Raw genomic sequence first — 12,195 nt, 5'->3', positions numbered from 1 at the left:
TACAACAACAGTGCAAAAATGGATTTAGTCCTTTAAGAGCACTTGGGGTCAAAATGGCTGTGTTTTTCGTGATTTTAAATGTTGAGGGTAATTTGGACCCCAAGTGCTGCTAAGAGTTAAATTCCATTTTTGTGCCGTTATTTTAAATTCTGGACTTTAAGTTATACTTTCCTCAAGTCTCATTAAAATCGGCCCAAAAATATATAACATTTCGCCATCTTTTCTTTAGAAATTCAAAATATTGAAAAATTTGACCTTTGACCTTCACGATTTAAGGTTATCGTTTTCCGATTTTAGTAAAACTTTCAGACCATATTTAAAATTACAGGGACTATAATATTATGAATAGGTTTTAATTAAAATTTATAACATTAAGGAAATTGGGCTCATTCGCCTAAATATGGACAAAAAAATAGTTTTTCTTGAAAATCGCAAAATTTAAATCGCAGGTACGGAAAAACTGGAAGAGGTATTGACATAATTTTTTCATATTTTTATTCCCTATTTTGATCTCAATAAATCCCAATGTGATGATCAAAAAATTCTGAAATTTGTTTAACAAAATTTTTAAAAATTTGAAAATGGAGATTCGAAACAGCCGTTAAAAAAAATAATTTTTTTTGGCCATACCTGCGAATAGGTTAACGGTATCCTACGAAGACAAAAACTCATACACAAGTAAATACGGACATATTTTAAATAAAAATTAGCTTTTATTTTAATTTTTCTCGAAATATGTTAATTTTTTTTCCTAAATTTTTTGTTCAAGTGGCCTGAAACACGTTAATGGTCTGGCGAATTTGTAATAACTTTAACATTTTTTAACCAAATTTTGTCATTTATATCTCATTACAACGATAATTACGTACACATTTCGATTATTTTGCATTCAATTGCAAAAGTATTTATTTAGTAGCAAAATTTTTAAAATATCTGAAAAATTTGCATTTTTCCTCAATTTTGGCAATAATACAGTTTTTGGGTCATTTTGACCCAAAGGAGATGCAGGGTTAACTTCCAAAAAATTTTTTTTAATGTAATATTCATTAATATAAATAAATCTATACATTTCTAGAAAACAATGCAGAAATTTAACGAGTTTCACCTATTTATTCCATATAAATAGTATAATTTTGCATATATCTGAACTTTGACCTCGATGCGCGTCCAGAAATCGTTGACCGATTTGGCTCAAATTTTCAGCACTTAACTTTTAGGCATAGTGTCACAATATTCCACCCGGCACTCTTCAAAATTTTAACAAAAAATTTTTTCCATACAACTGATTGTCACTCTAATGATGGCATTAAGTGCATAAGTATTTAAAGTATAAACACATATGTACGTACATTCATATCTAGATACTTATATACAAACCCTATTTGTAGCAATTAAGTGGATGATACTTGGCCAATCATAGAATTTTATGATCAATTATGAAGTAGAACAATGAAAAGATGAACATTTGTAAACATTGAAATTGTCAGAAAGGAAAGAGAATTAATTCTTGGTTGATATTAATATGCAACTAGTTATGGAATACATCTGTGGAGTTTGGACAAAACAGTCGAGATAAGAAAATATCTTAGTTTTTTTTATAATAAAACTAACTTTTCAAACAATAATCTGCTTCTTCCTACGAATATTAGTTTCTGAGATATCATAAAAAAACAAATCGACTTATTTGGAGTTGTTGTTGATTTGTTTTTGACAAAACAACTTAATTCGCAAAAGCTGTGGAATTTATCGATAATTATTTTATTATTTATCCTTTGTATAATTCTTTGAGACAAATAGTAAAGAAATAATAAAATATTGATCGATAAATTCAACAGTTTTTGTGCTCTCCTAAAAAGTTTGAAAAGTTGTTTTGTCAAAAGTTCACAGATATGTAATTTGACAATTTTTTCTGTGCTCCAGAAATCGGACATTGTTCCAATCATCACAAGTGTATACCAGAAATAGGAGCAATATAAATAAATGCATCAGTTTTTTTTACAACATTTATGATTAGTTTAATTGTTTCTTACATATTCCTTAAATAATATCGGTAGAAATATTGTTTAGGATTATTTAACCGATAAAATATAATTTTTTCATACAAAAAATACTATATATTAGGGTATTCAAATTCCATTTTTCTCTTGTTCGAATAAAACGAATAATTCGAATAAGAGATTTTAAATTCTTCGAATTATTCGATTAATTTTTTAAGGGTTTTTAATATTTTATTGTTATTGTTGAAAACAAAGTCCATGAATTAATTTTCATCAGAAATATTCTGATTAGATTCCCTCCCGAAATCTACAAAACAATTGACTAGCAACCGCTTTAGTTTCCATTTTGGTGATATGCTTTAAAAAATGTGAACTTGTTGGAAATTATCCTGAATTCAAGTACACTATAAACGTATTAAGAGCTTTTTTACTTTGTTTATTAATTCGGGTTTTAAAATGGGTAACTAATTCTTTAGCAATTGATTTAATCACTTTTTCTAAATTATTTACAACAAATTATATTATACCCGCAGTTCTATCAACGTTGCCGCATCTTTGCTTAATCAATAGGCCTTAGGGAATAACACAAAACTTTCAAAATTTTGATATCATTGTCAGTGAACGTAGATAATATGAAGTCAGACAGTGCATGATTGACGCATTTATAAATACGCAAGAAGATTATTACCATGTTAAACAACGATGTTTAACGTTCAACGTAATAATTATAAATGTCATCCTCAATATCACTTTCGACGACCGTTCCAAAATCACATTCACCATCTCTTTCTTCACCACTTTAATTTAAGAAAATATTTTGATTAATTGCGATTCTGCTAATTTTTCACCAGCATATGTTCACACTACAGCCACCGAAATCGAAATCAATTCCAAAATCATTTAGCATTTTTTTTTACTAAATAACAAATATATTATTCCGTACATTTTATTTTCATTGGTTCTAATTCTATATTAAACATTTTAAAATACTTGTTATTATAATTGCAACTTCTTGCAGTAATATTTATATATTTATATGAGTTATATGTCGAATTTCAGAAACAATACAATTTTTGTAAGTCATTTAAATTTGGAATTTTTGAAAAATTTGAAGCAATTTAATAAATTTAAACATTTATTCGTTTTTTTTTTTGATTATTCTACATAAAATTATTCGAATTATTCGAAAATAGTTATTTTTAAGTTGTTCGAATAATTATTCGTAAGAAATTATTCGATTCAATACCCTACTATATATACATATAAATATTTCAGTTATTACTAATTCTGCCTAATCAGTCCACTACAACCAACAACAAGTTTTGTTCTTTTTGTTCAGTTGTTCATTTTTTATTCAGATGTTTGACTGAACTAAGTGCTTCTACGATTTATCTGTGAATGTTTTTGCAGACAATGAATACAATTATCAGGTGACTACTGCTTTTGAAAGTTAATTTTGCCTATACCGACCGACACGGAATCACTTTCGATTCGTATATTAACGCTCCGTTAGTCGCAATCATTTTCAAGCGAGAAAAATGTCTGGATATGTATCTAGATGTTTACAAATTAACATCAATGATCCAAAAGAAAAACCCACAAATTAAAAAAAAATTAACTAATTTTAGGCAATGATCATGTATTTTTCAAATAACACGAATTATGCATATTACAAATAAATCATAATTATTTTATTACGAATACTACAACTATTTTTATATTCTATAACAATATTCATGCAAATTTTCTATAACTACTGGTTTAAACAATAAAACAAACTCATACACACCACATTATTTCCATATGACAGTAACATTTGTATCTTTATCAATATCCTTCTCAATACACGATGGCGATAAACCAGTCTTGCAACATATTTCATCAAAATTCGATAATCCTGTATACATTTTTTGTCTTCCCGATGGAACAGATCCCGTAAAAACTGGATATTTATGTATGCAACGTATAAACTTGTGTTGCAAGCCAAATATTACTAATTTCCTTTCATCAATATTATGATTTTGTGGAGAAAGTCTTTGGCATATAGCTCTTAGGGTAACGCCATGTGTCATTGAGGCGTAAAATAGAAATATTTTTTGTATAGTAGGTTTTGCTTTATCGGGATTTAAGGCGACATATTTGCGGCAGGCATTAGTGAGGGAAGTGCTTTGAATAAGACTTTTAAGATTCTGAGTCATATAAACATTGCTATACTTTAGTATGGGTAGAAGTTGTACAACACCATAGTAGACCAAATTCTGAACACAAGATTTAACTAAATTCGTTTCAACATCTGCCTCGGCAGCAATACGAGCTATGTGATTAATGCCATTTATATAGGGAAGAATCTGAAATGAAAATAACAAAATAGGTATGTAGGTTTATACGAATTTTAAGTAAGAATATTTGTATTGAATAGATTTACTTGTTGTGTGGTTAAGTCCCAATTTTCCAATGGTGTATTTTTAAAGTCTACTAATAGCAGGGGCACCATATGATCTTTAACTACGGGAGGATCTGGTTTATGTGTAACAATTTTTAAGTAAATTGTAGTATCACCCTCTATATTCCAAAAAAAAATCAGTGCATGTAATTAGTTTTTTATATTCGTACAATTTTCTTACTAAAATAAACTTACCCACAATTGTGGTGACTTTCTTTTCATTTAAATCATTTATTACTGTTTCAAATATCTTTTTCAGTTTAAGTTTATTATCATCCTCCTTGGAGAGAAAACAATTTTCTTCTTCCATCATAATCTGAAATTAAAAAAAATGTTAAAACTGCATTTTGATGCTGCAGTAGTGCTAATAATTACCAAATACTCCGACAACTTTTTAACCACTGGTTCATATTGCACCGATCGTGCCCATGAATCGCATACAAAGCATAAATTGAATAAAAAGGCATTACGGGCATATTTTTGCTGATCTTCAATACCCACCGGGTAACCGACAATTTTCATATCCATCGCATTAACGGTTAAAATACATCTTTGCAGATGTGGTTTGGGTATAATATAAACATTAATTGCATCAAAAATGTCTTTAGGTACATAGTCGGGAGGAACCTTGATGGAACAAAGTTAATAAAGTTTGTTGTAAAAAATTTGAGCTTTATTTATTTACCTGACAACTTATCTTGGAGCCGGCAGTGGCATGAAACTCACTTAAAAATATACAACGTATTTGACCCTCTTTGCCACATCCTTCATAATATTGTTTATTATTTGGCTGCATTATTTTATTTTATCTATATTTATTTAATTTGTTGTTTATCGTTGTTTATTAAACATAACTTTTAACTGTAAAATTAAAGCAGAATTTTGATAAACAATTTTAAGAAACAGATGATTACCCCTCCACATCACGTTATAAACAAAAGGAACATATTGTGAAATTTATTTCGCTTAACATATACAAAAGGTTATTTCTATAAGTGTATTTATATCGTAACTTTTTTACGATATATCACAAATAAAAAATCTTTGTTTTAACATGATAAATTTAAAAAAAATACTAATTATAAACAGAATGACAAATTTTACATACCCTGTATCACTCATGCTGAAGAGTATAATGTAACAGATAACAAATCTAAATTCAAGTGTTACTCAATAAGATTTTTTAACATAAAGTATTATGCAACAAACATCAATTTAAAAAAATCCAAAAAATCCTCAATAAGATTTTTTAACATAAAGTATTATGCAACAAACATCAATTTAAAAAAATCCAAAGAAATCATAAAAATATATCATTCGTACGTTAAAACGGGATAAATTTTACCAAAAAATATAACGTAAACATGAGTTGCCAAATTCCTCACCTATACGAAAGCTGATATTTATATAAACTATATACTACAGCTGCTAAAATTACTTGTTCAAGATATTTTTGCAAAATCTTTTTTTATTAGAATAAAATTAATTATTTAAACCAAAAAAGCACAATTAAACATGACAGAAGTAGCAATAAATCCTGTAGCTGAAAAACTTAAGTTAGGACCACGAGAGGGTGTTACTTATCCCTTAGTGGTGAAATATTGTGGTAACTGTTCCATGCCCATAGAGGTAAGTGCATGCAAAATGCAAATAATTGCAATATCAATTTAAAAATAATAAAATTTTTCTCATTCAAAGTATTGTGAATATTATCCTGAATATGAAAAATGTAAAGCTTGGTTGGAAAAGAATTTACCAACAGAGTTTGAGCGAGTGATATTGGAGGAAGAAGCCGGCGATGGCACAGATGATGACAAGAAAAGACAAAAACGTGGTGGTAAAGGTTTAATGAAAATCAAGAAGAAAGAAGAGGTAAACAAAAGAATTACAGTGTCAAGAGCTCCAAGAGGCAAGAAGAAGTCTGTAACAGTGGTAACTGGTTTAAGTACTTTTGGTAAGCTTGAAGGCATTACATTAAATTATATTTTTGATTAACTTGATTTTATTTTTTGTAAAGAAATCGATTTGAAGGTGGCTGCCAAATTCTTTGGCTCAAAATTTGCATGTGGTTCTTCGGTAACAGGCGAAGATGAAATTGTCATTCAGGGCGATGTCAAAGATGATCTATTCGATGTTATTCCCGATAAATGGCCTGAAGTTGATGCCGATTATATTGAAGATTTAGGAGATCAAAAGCGTTAAAATATTATTTTCACAATGCTTAACAGAAACAATAAAAAACTAGAAGCATTTTAAATAAATAAAAAATAACATTTATTTTCTTAATTTGACTCTTGTGGTGGTCCAGGGAAATGGGTTTTGGCTATTTCAATTATTTTAGCTACTTGTTCTTCCGTCAAACGTTCTTCGCTGTCTTCAATAAGCTAACAATTAAAAAAAAATCTTGTTATAATTTAATTTATAATCTTCAATAAAACCTACCAGTTGTATGTGCAGAGCACTTGAAGGTGGATCGTTGACCATCATGAGACATTCGTTTGTGGTCAGTTTGTATGGCTGCATGTCATTAATAAAAGCCAAAATTGTTTCACGATTTTGATGTTTACATGGTGATTCCTCTAAAAATTGCAGTGTTTCATAGGTAATTGTTGCTAAATTCCTTAAACCATATTTCTTTTTGGTGTCTTTAATATTTTTAAGACACTCCATTACCTCGAAATTGGAGACCACGGAAAAGCAGGGATTAACTCTAAATGATTAAAGAGAAGTTCTTGATAAGTAAATAGCAGCTAATAATTTAAAAAAAACTTACATTTCCATTTTAGTAGAATAATTTGTGTATGTTTACAATTGTTTATAATTTTTTGTGTGCTCCAATACTATCTCGTGTAAACAAATGCATTTAATATGGCATCATTCATAGAGTTGCCGTGATATTTGGAATAAAGTGTAAAATATGGCATCTTTATTATGTACTGTTTGTTCAAGGCGAATTCATACAAGCTGAAGCCAATGAAACAGCTGTTTTCTTTTTTCGCTTGTTTGGTATTCGCGACTGTCAAATCATGTTTTTATATTTCAATATGTAGATATTTAGTATGGTTCTTAACAAAATATTTATTTTTCACATAAATAAGTTACGCCCCCTATTCAATTATCTACACTAAATTAAGTTTTAATAAAAATTTTTCATTTTTGTATTTTGACATTTGATAAGACCAATTGTTGTTTTGTAGAACTGCGACCACCTTATACTAATTCGCCTTGGTTTGTTATTGTTAAAAAAATATCTGGCACCTCTTAAACGCGCCAATTTTTATTTTCATTTATTCGTCTGCCATAAATGTTTAGTTTTGTGTAAAATTTTTTGTTTAATAAGTAAATTTACAGTAAAAATATCGATATTTAAACTTTAATAAGCAAATTTTAGAAGTCGTCAATATAAATAAAACAATGGATGAGGAAACTATGATGGAATGTGATATGGACGAAACGATTCAGGTTGTCGGCCCCTGCCAAAGTTTAGAGGTTGGTGAAAATTATTTAAATTAAAAAAAGGACCTTTAGTTATGTTATGTTAATGTAGGAAGATGAGATATTGGAAAATTGAACTTTTATTAGAATTATATCTTACAAACTATAATATAATAAAAATCAAAACTTTATAATAGATCTAGGTAAAAATCTAGTTTAAGCCACCATTTTTAAAATTTTTTAATTTTGAACATAACCAAAGTTTTGTTAAGGACAGAAATCACTTAAAGAAATAATTTTTTACCAATATACAGTAATTATTTCTATGAAGCAATAAATACCTTTCAAAAGCAATAAATACCTTTATTTATCTTGGAATGTGTTACTGAATCTAAATGCTGAAAATTTTCTACATAAAACATATAGTATTTTCTATTAGATTTTGTTTGTAGCCATCTTAAAAATCGGGAGTTTAAAGTTGTTTTATAAAACTATTTACTTATAAGTATTCTTCAAGTGGTCAGCATAGATCTTAGCTAAACTCTAGTTTATGGGCGTAACTTCGGCTCGTTACCAAATTTTTACCGGAGGTACCTACATCTTATATTTGTTTTTGTTGAGTTCATATTTTCGGATATATGGGACTCCAATGTTTTTATGTTATTAATAATGTTTAATAATTTAGAATTTTAAAGCTGAAATATAAAACTATTCATAGGTCCATAGCTCGGAAAATTGGACCGGCGAAATAATATTCACCTTCCTACCTCCCACTACAAAGTAGGTATTTTTTTATTTTTCCTTGCGCCCATAAATTAGATTTGTTCTTAAAAAATACAATTGTAGATATTAACAAGTGAAAATGTGAAATCAAAGGGCTTATACAAACTAGGCAAATAACAAGTTCTATGAAACAATATAAAATAACTCAAATCCTTTTTCCACCCAACTATTATTTCAGAAGCCAAAAACACACAAACGTAAAAAACTTCGTCGACTAGTAGATTCCGGCGATATGGAAAAAAATAAAATTAAATCAGCCAACAAATGTAAACGTATTTTAATAGTTTTAACTTTAATAACCTTTACTATCGCCCTACTAATGGGTCATTATTTTACACAAAATAATTCCAACACAAAACAAATGCTCAAAGAGTTTATTAAAAATTATCGCAATCAATACACAGAAATAGTGCATGGTAAAAATAATTACTGCGATCAAAAGCAACAACTTGACACTGCCACATTATTTGCAAGTATAAAACAAAATCGTATATTGCATCAGGAACAGGCAATGCAAAAAATTGAGGTGGCCCTACGAAATGAAAGCGATTTGAATGCCATTGCGCTAGTGGGACCAACAGGTGTGGGAAAATCTCTATTTATAGAAGCGTTGCAGCAAAATTTTCCCTGGCATGAAAATGTGCACACTTACGCCTGGAATACTTATGTCAATGATGATGCTGAAAAATTCCATTTAATAAGGATTCTTATAGAAAATCTCTCAGAATGCGGACACAATTTGTTAGTCATTGAGAATTTGCAAGCCTGTGATCATGGTGCTATACCCATAATCAATCAGTTGTTGATTGAAGCCAATAACAAGCAACAGAAACGTGTTGTATTATTTTATGTATTTAATTTAAATACAATGTTAACTGCACAAGCATATGCCACACAAAGAGATTTATTACAATCCTTGCCCGATTGCAATATAATAAATTTTAAATCCTTTAATGAGTCTGATTTGAGAGATTGTATAAAACGTGAAGCTGAAATTGAGAATGTGACACTGAGAACACAAGACTATGACGAAATTGTTGAAACAATTGATCCCCTTAAATCGGGCTGTAAAAATGTTAATGCCAAAGTCTTAATGTATGGCACACTTAAAACCAAAAAGGATATTTATTAATTAATATATTCATCTATTTATTAAATCGGAAGACGACTGACATTGTAGTTGTTAAGTATTTTTAGTATCTTTTAAATATTATTTAAATTTATTTATTTCTTAATTAACAATTTGTAAAATATATTTTATTAAACATGAGATTAAACCCAAAAAGAAACTTTATATATTGTTTGTATACACCAAAAGAAAAAAAAAAAACAAATAAAGAAAAAAGGAGTAAAATACACACATAAAATATTTGCAATTTAAAACCTTTCATTTTTGTTTTAAAACAAGTTAACAATGTTTCACAGATGACAAGCATTGCGGCACATATTTTTCTATGCACAAATTATGAATGCGTACTATTTTACAGATGTTTCTTTGTATGTTTGTTGGTTGGTAGGTAACAGCATGTTTTCAAATGTCATGATATCAAATGATTAGATTTCATTCATTTTTTTGTTCTCCATATTTTTGATATGCTAAAACATTTTAGACTTTTGCATTGTTGATAAAATACCCTTTAAGCGTTTATGTGTATTGTTATTGTGGTTGCTACTGGTTGTACTTATACATATGTATGTAGAAAGAGCTACATTTAATAAAAAAACATTAAAAAATTCACAAATGTCTTGATATATGCATGAAATATACCTATATACGTATATGTACCTATTTTGAGATCTGCAATTATGTATACAATTACAATTATGGAATTGATTTGCATACTTTAAGGATATTAAATAAAAAAGCACTTTTTAACCATATGAAAACAAACAAATTAGTTTTTCTTGAAAAATTTGACAAACAATCTTTAAATGAAGAAATAAGCTTCTAATAAAAAAGGTGCTCGAAATCTTAAATCGTTGATAACTTCGTAAATACGCCTTTAATAAAGAAAAAGAGCTTGATCTGTGATCACTCATATTTCCGACCAAAAATAAATTTTTATATGAAAAACTCAAAAAATATTAGAAAAAAGCAAAAATATATTTTTATATAAAAAACTCAAAAAATATTAAATCGTTGATATCTTCGTAAATACGCCTTTAATAAAGAAAAGGAGCTCGATCTGTGATCACTCATATTTCCAACCAAAAATATATTTTTATATGAAAAACTCAAAAAATCTTAAATCGTTGATATCTTCGTAAATACGCCTTGAATAAAGAAAAGAAGCTTGATCTGTGATCACTCATATTTCCGACCAAAAATATATTTTTATATGAAAAACTCAACATATCTAAAATCGTTGATATCTTCGTAAATACGCCTTTAATAAGGAAAAGGAGCTCGATCTGTGATCATTCATATTTCCGACCAAAAATATATTTTTATATGAAAAACTCAAAAAATATTAAATCGTTGATTTCTTCGTAAATATGCCTTAAATAAAGAAAAGAAGCTTGATCTGTGATCACTCATATTTCCAACCAAAAATATATTTTTAAATGAAAAACTCAAAAAATATTAAATCGTTGATATCTTCGTAAATAAGACTTTAATAAAGAAAAGGTGCTCGATCTGTGATCACTCATATTTCCAACCAAAAATATATTTTTATATGAAAAACTCAAAAAATCTTTAATCGTTGATATCTTCGTAAATACGCCTTGAATAAAGAAAAGGAGCTCGATCTGTGATCACTCATATTTCGGACCAAAAATATATTTTTATATGAAAAACTCAAAAAATATTAAATCGTTGATATCTCCGTAAAAACGCCTTAAATAAAGACGCCTCATATTTCCAACCAAAAATATATTTTTATATGAAAAACTCAACATATCTAAAATCGTTGATATCTTCGTAAATACGCCTTTAATAAGGAAAAGGAGCTCGATCTGTGATCACTCATATTTCGGACCAAAAATATATTTTTATATGAAAAACTCAAAAAATATTAAATCGTTGATATCTCCGTAAAAACGCCTTAAATAAAGAAAAGAAGCTTGATCTGTGATCACTCATATTTCCAAACAAAAATATATTTTTATATGAAAAACTCAACATATCTTAAATCGACAATAAAAAAAGGAGCTCGATTTGTGATTAGTCCTATTTCCGACCAAAAATTGATTATTATATGAAAAACTCAAAAAATATTAAATCGTTGATATCTCCGTAAATACGCCTTTAATAAAGAAAAGAAGCTTGATCTGTGATCACTCATATTTCCGACCAAAAATACATAATATATTTTTATATGAAAAACTCAAAAAATATTAAATCGTTGATATCTTCGTAAATACGCCTTGAATAAATAAAAGGAGCTCGATCTGTGATCACTCATATTTCCAACCAAAAATACATATATTTTTATATGAAAAACTCAAAAAATATTAAATCGTTGATATCTCCGTAAATACGCCTTAAATAAAGAAAAGAAGCTTGATCTGTGATCACTCATATTTCCAAACAAA

The 12,195-nt window shown here is 28.2% G+C and overlaps 4 protein-coding genes across 4 annotated transcripts; 2 read left to right on the top strand and 2 right to left on the bottom strand.

Moving 5' to 3' along the window:
- Positions 1-3,616: 3,616 nt before the first annotated feature.
- On the bottom strand, positions 3,617-5,282 carry Nprl2 (Nitrogen permease regulator-like 2). Its single transcript, XM_065507205.1, has 5 exons — positions 5,126-5,282; positions 4,816-5,067; positions 4,636-4,756; positions 4,423-4,559; positions 3,617-4,345 (listed from the first exon to the last, which is right to left on the bottom strand). The coding sequence occupies exons 1-5, from the start codon at positions 5,234-5,236 to the stop codon at positions 3,791-3,793; spliced, it is 1,176 nt and encodes a 391-aa protein (XP_065363277.1). The 5' UTR covers positions 5,237-5,282; the 3' UTR covers positions 3,617-3,790.
- Positions 5,283-5,865: 583 nt separating this feature from the next.
- Positions 5,866-6,711, top strand: DENR (density-regulated protein). Its single transcript, XM_065508934.1, has 3 exons — positions 5,866-6,069; positions 6,139-6,394; positions 6,458-6,711. The coding sequence occupies exons 1-3, from the start codon at positions 5,956-5,958 to the stop codon at positions 6,640-6,642; spliced, it is 555 nt and encodes a 184-aa protein (XP_065365006.1). The 5' UTR covers positions 5,866-5,955; the 3' UTR covers positions 6,643-6,711.
- Positions 6,457-7,299, bottom strand: Polr3I (RNA polymerase III subunit I). The gene is made up of 3 exons (XM_065508935.1): positions 7,214-7,299; positions 6,883-7,150; positions 6,457-6,824 (listed from the first exon to the last, which is right to left on the bottom strand). Exons 1-3 carry the CDS (start codon positions 7,219-7,221, stop codon positions 6,723-6,725), a joined length of 378 nt encoding a protein of 125 aa, XP_065365007.1. The 5' UTR covers positions 7,222-7,299; the 3' UTR covers positions 6,457-6,722.
- Positions 7,300-7,743: 444 nt separating this feature from the next.
- Positions 7,744-9,924, top strand: LOC135957255 (uncharacterized). The gene is made up of 2 exons (XM_065507968.1): positions 7,744-7,929; positions 8,837-9,924. Exons 1-2 carry the CDS (start codon positions 7,855-7,857, stop codon positions 9,788-9,790), a joined length of 1,029 nt encoding a protein of 342 aa, XP_065364040.1. The 5' UTR covers positions 7,744-7,854; the 3' UTR covers positions 9,791-9,924.
- The last annotated feature ends 2,271 nt before the right edge of the window (positions 9,925-12,195 follow it).

The sequence above is a fragment of the Calliphora vicina genome, chromosome 4 (assembly GCF_958450345.1).
Source record: "Calliphora vicina chromosome 4, idCalVici1.1, whole genome shotgun sequence".
Lineage (NCBI taxonomy): Eukaryota > Metazoa > Arthropoda > Insecta > Diptera > Calliphoridae > Calliphora > Calliphora vicina.
Note: the sequence above shows the minus strand (reverse complement) of the source record. Positions and strands in the feature narration are given on the sequence as shown.

What these genes read in the sequence shown, in the direction of transcription:
- LOC135957255 (XM_065507968.1), top strand. Translation starts at nt 7,855, where the DNA reads ATGGATGAGGAAACTATGATGGAATGTGATATGGACGAAACGATTCAG. An exon ending in GCCCCTGCCAAAGTTTAGAG is followed by an intron (nt 7,930 to 8,836) that starts GTTGGTGAAAAT and finishes CTATTATTTCAG; the next exon opens with AAGCCAAAAACACACAAACG.
- Nprl2 (XM_065507205.1), bottom strand. Translation starts at nt 5,236, where the DNA reads ATGCAGCCAAATAATAAACAATATTATGAAGGATGTGGCAAAGAGGGT. An exon ending in GCTCCAAGATAAGTTGTCAG is followed by an intron (nt 5,068 to 5,125) that starts GTAAATAAATAA and finishes TGTTCCATCAAG; the next exon opens with GTTCCTCCCGACTATGTACC. An exon ending in GGGACTTAACCACACAACAA is followed by an intron (nt 4,346 to 4,422) that starts GTAAATCTATTC and finishes TTTTCATTTCAG; the next exon opens with ATTCTTCCCTATATAAATGG.
- Polr3I (XM_065508935.1), bottom strand. An exon ending in GTGCTCTGCACATACAACTG is followed by an intron (nt 6,825 to 6,882) that starts GTAGGTTTTATT and finishes TTTAATTGTTAG; the next exon opens with CTTATTGAAGACAGCGAAGA.
- DENR (XM_065508934.1), top strand. Translation starts at nt 5,956, where the DNA reads ATGACAGAAGTAGCAATAAATCCTGTAGCTGAAAAACTTAAGTTAGGA. An exon ending in ACTGTTCCATGCCCATAGAG is followed by an intron (nt 6,070 to 6,138) that starts GTAAGTGCATGC and finishes TCTCATTCAAAG; the next exon opens with TATTGTGAATATTATCCTGA. An exon ending in AACTGGTTTAAGTACTTTTG is followed by an intron (nt 6,395 to 6,457) that starts GTAAGCTTGAAG and finishes TTTTTTGTAAAG; the next exon opens with AAATCGATTTGAAGGTGGCT.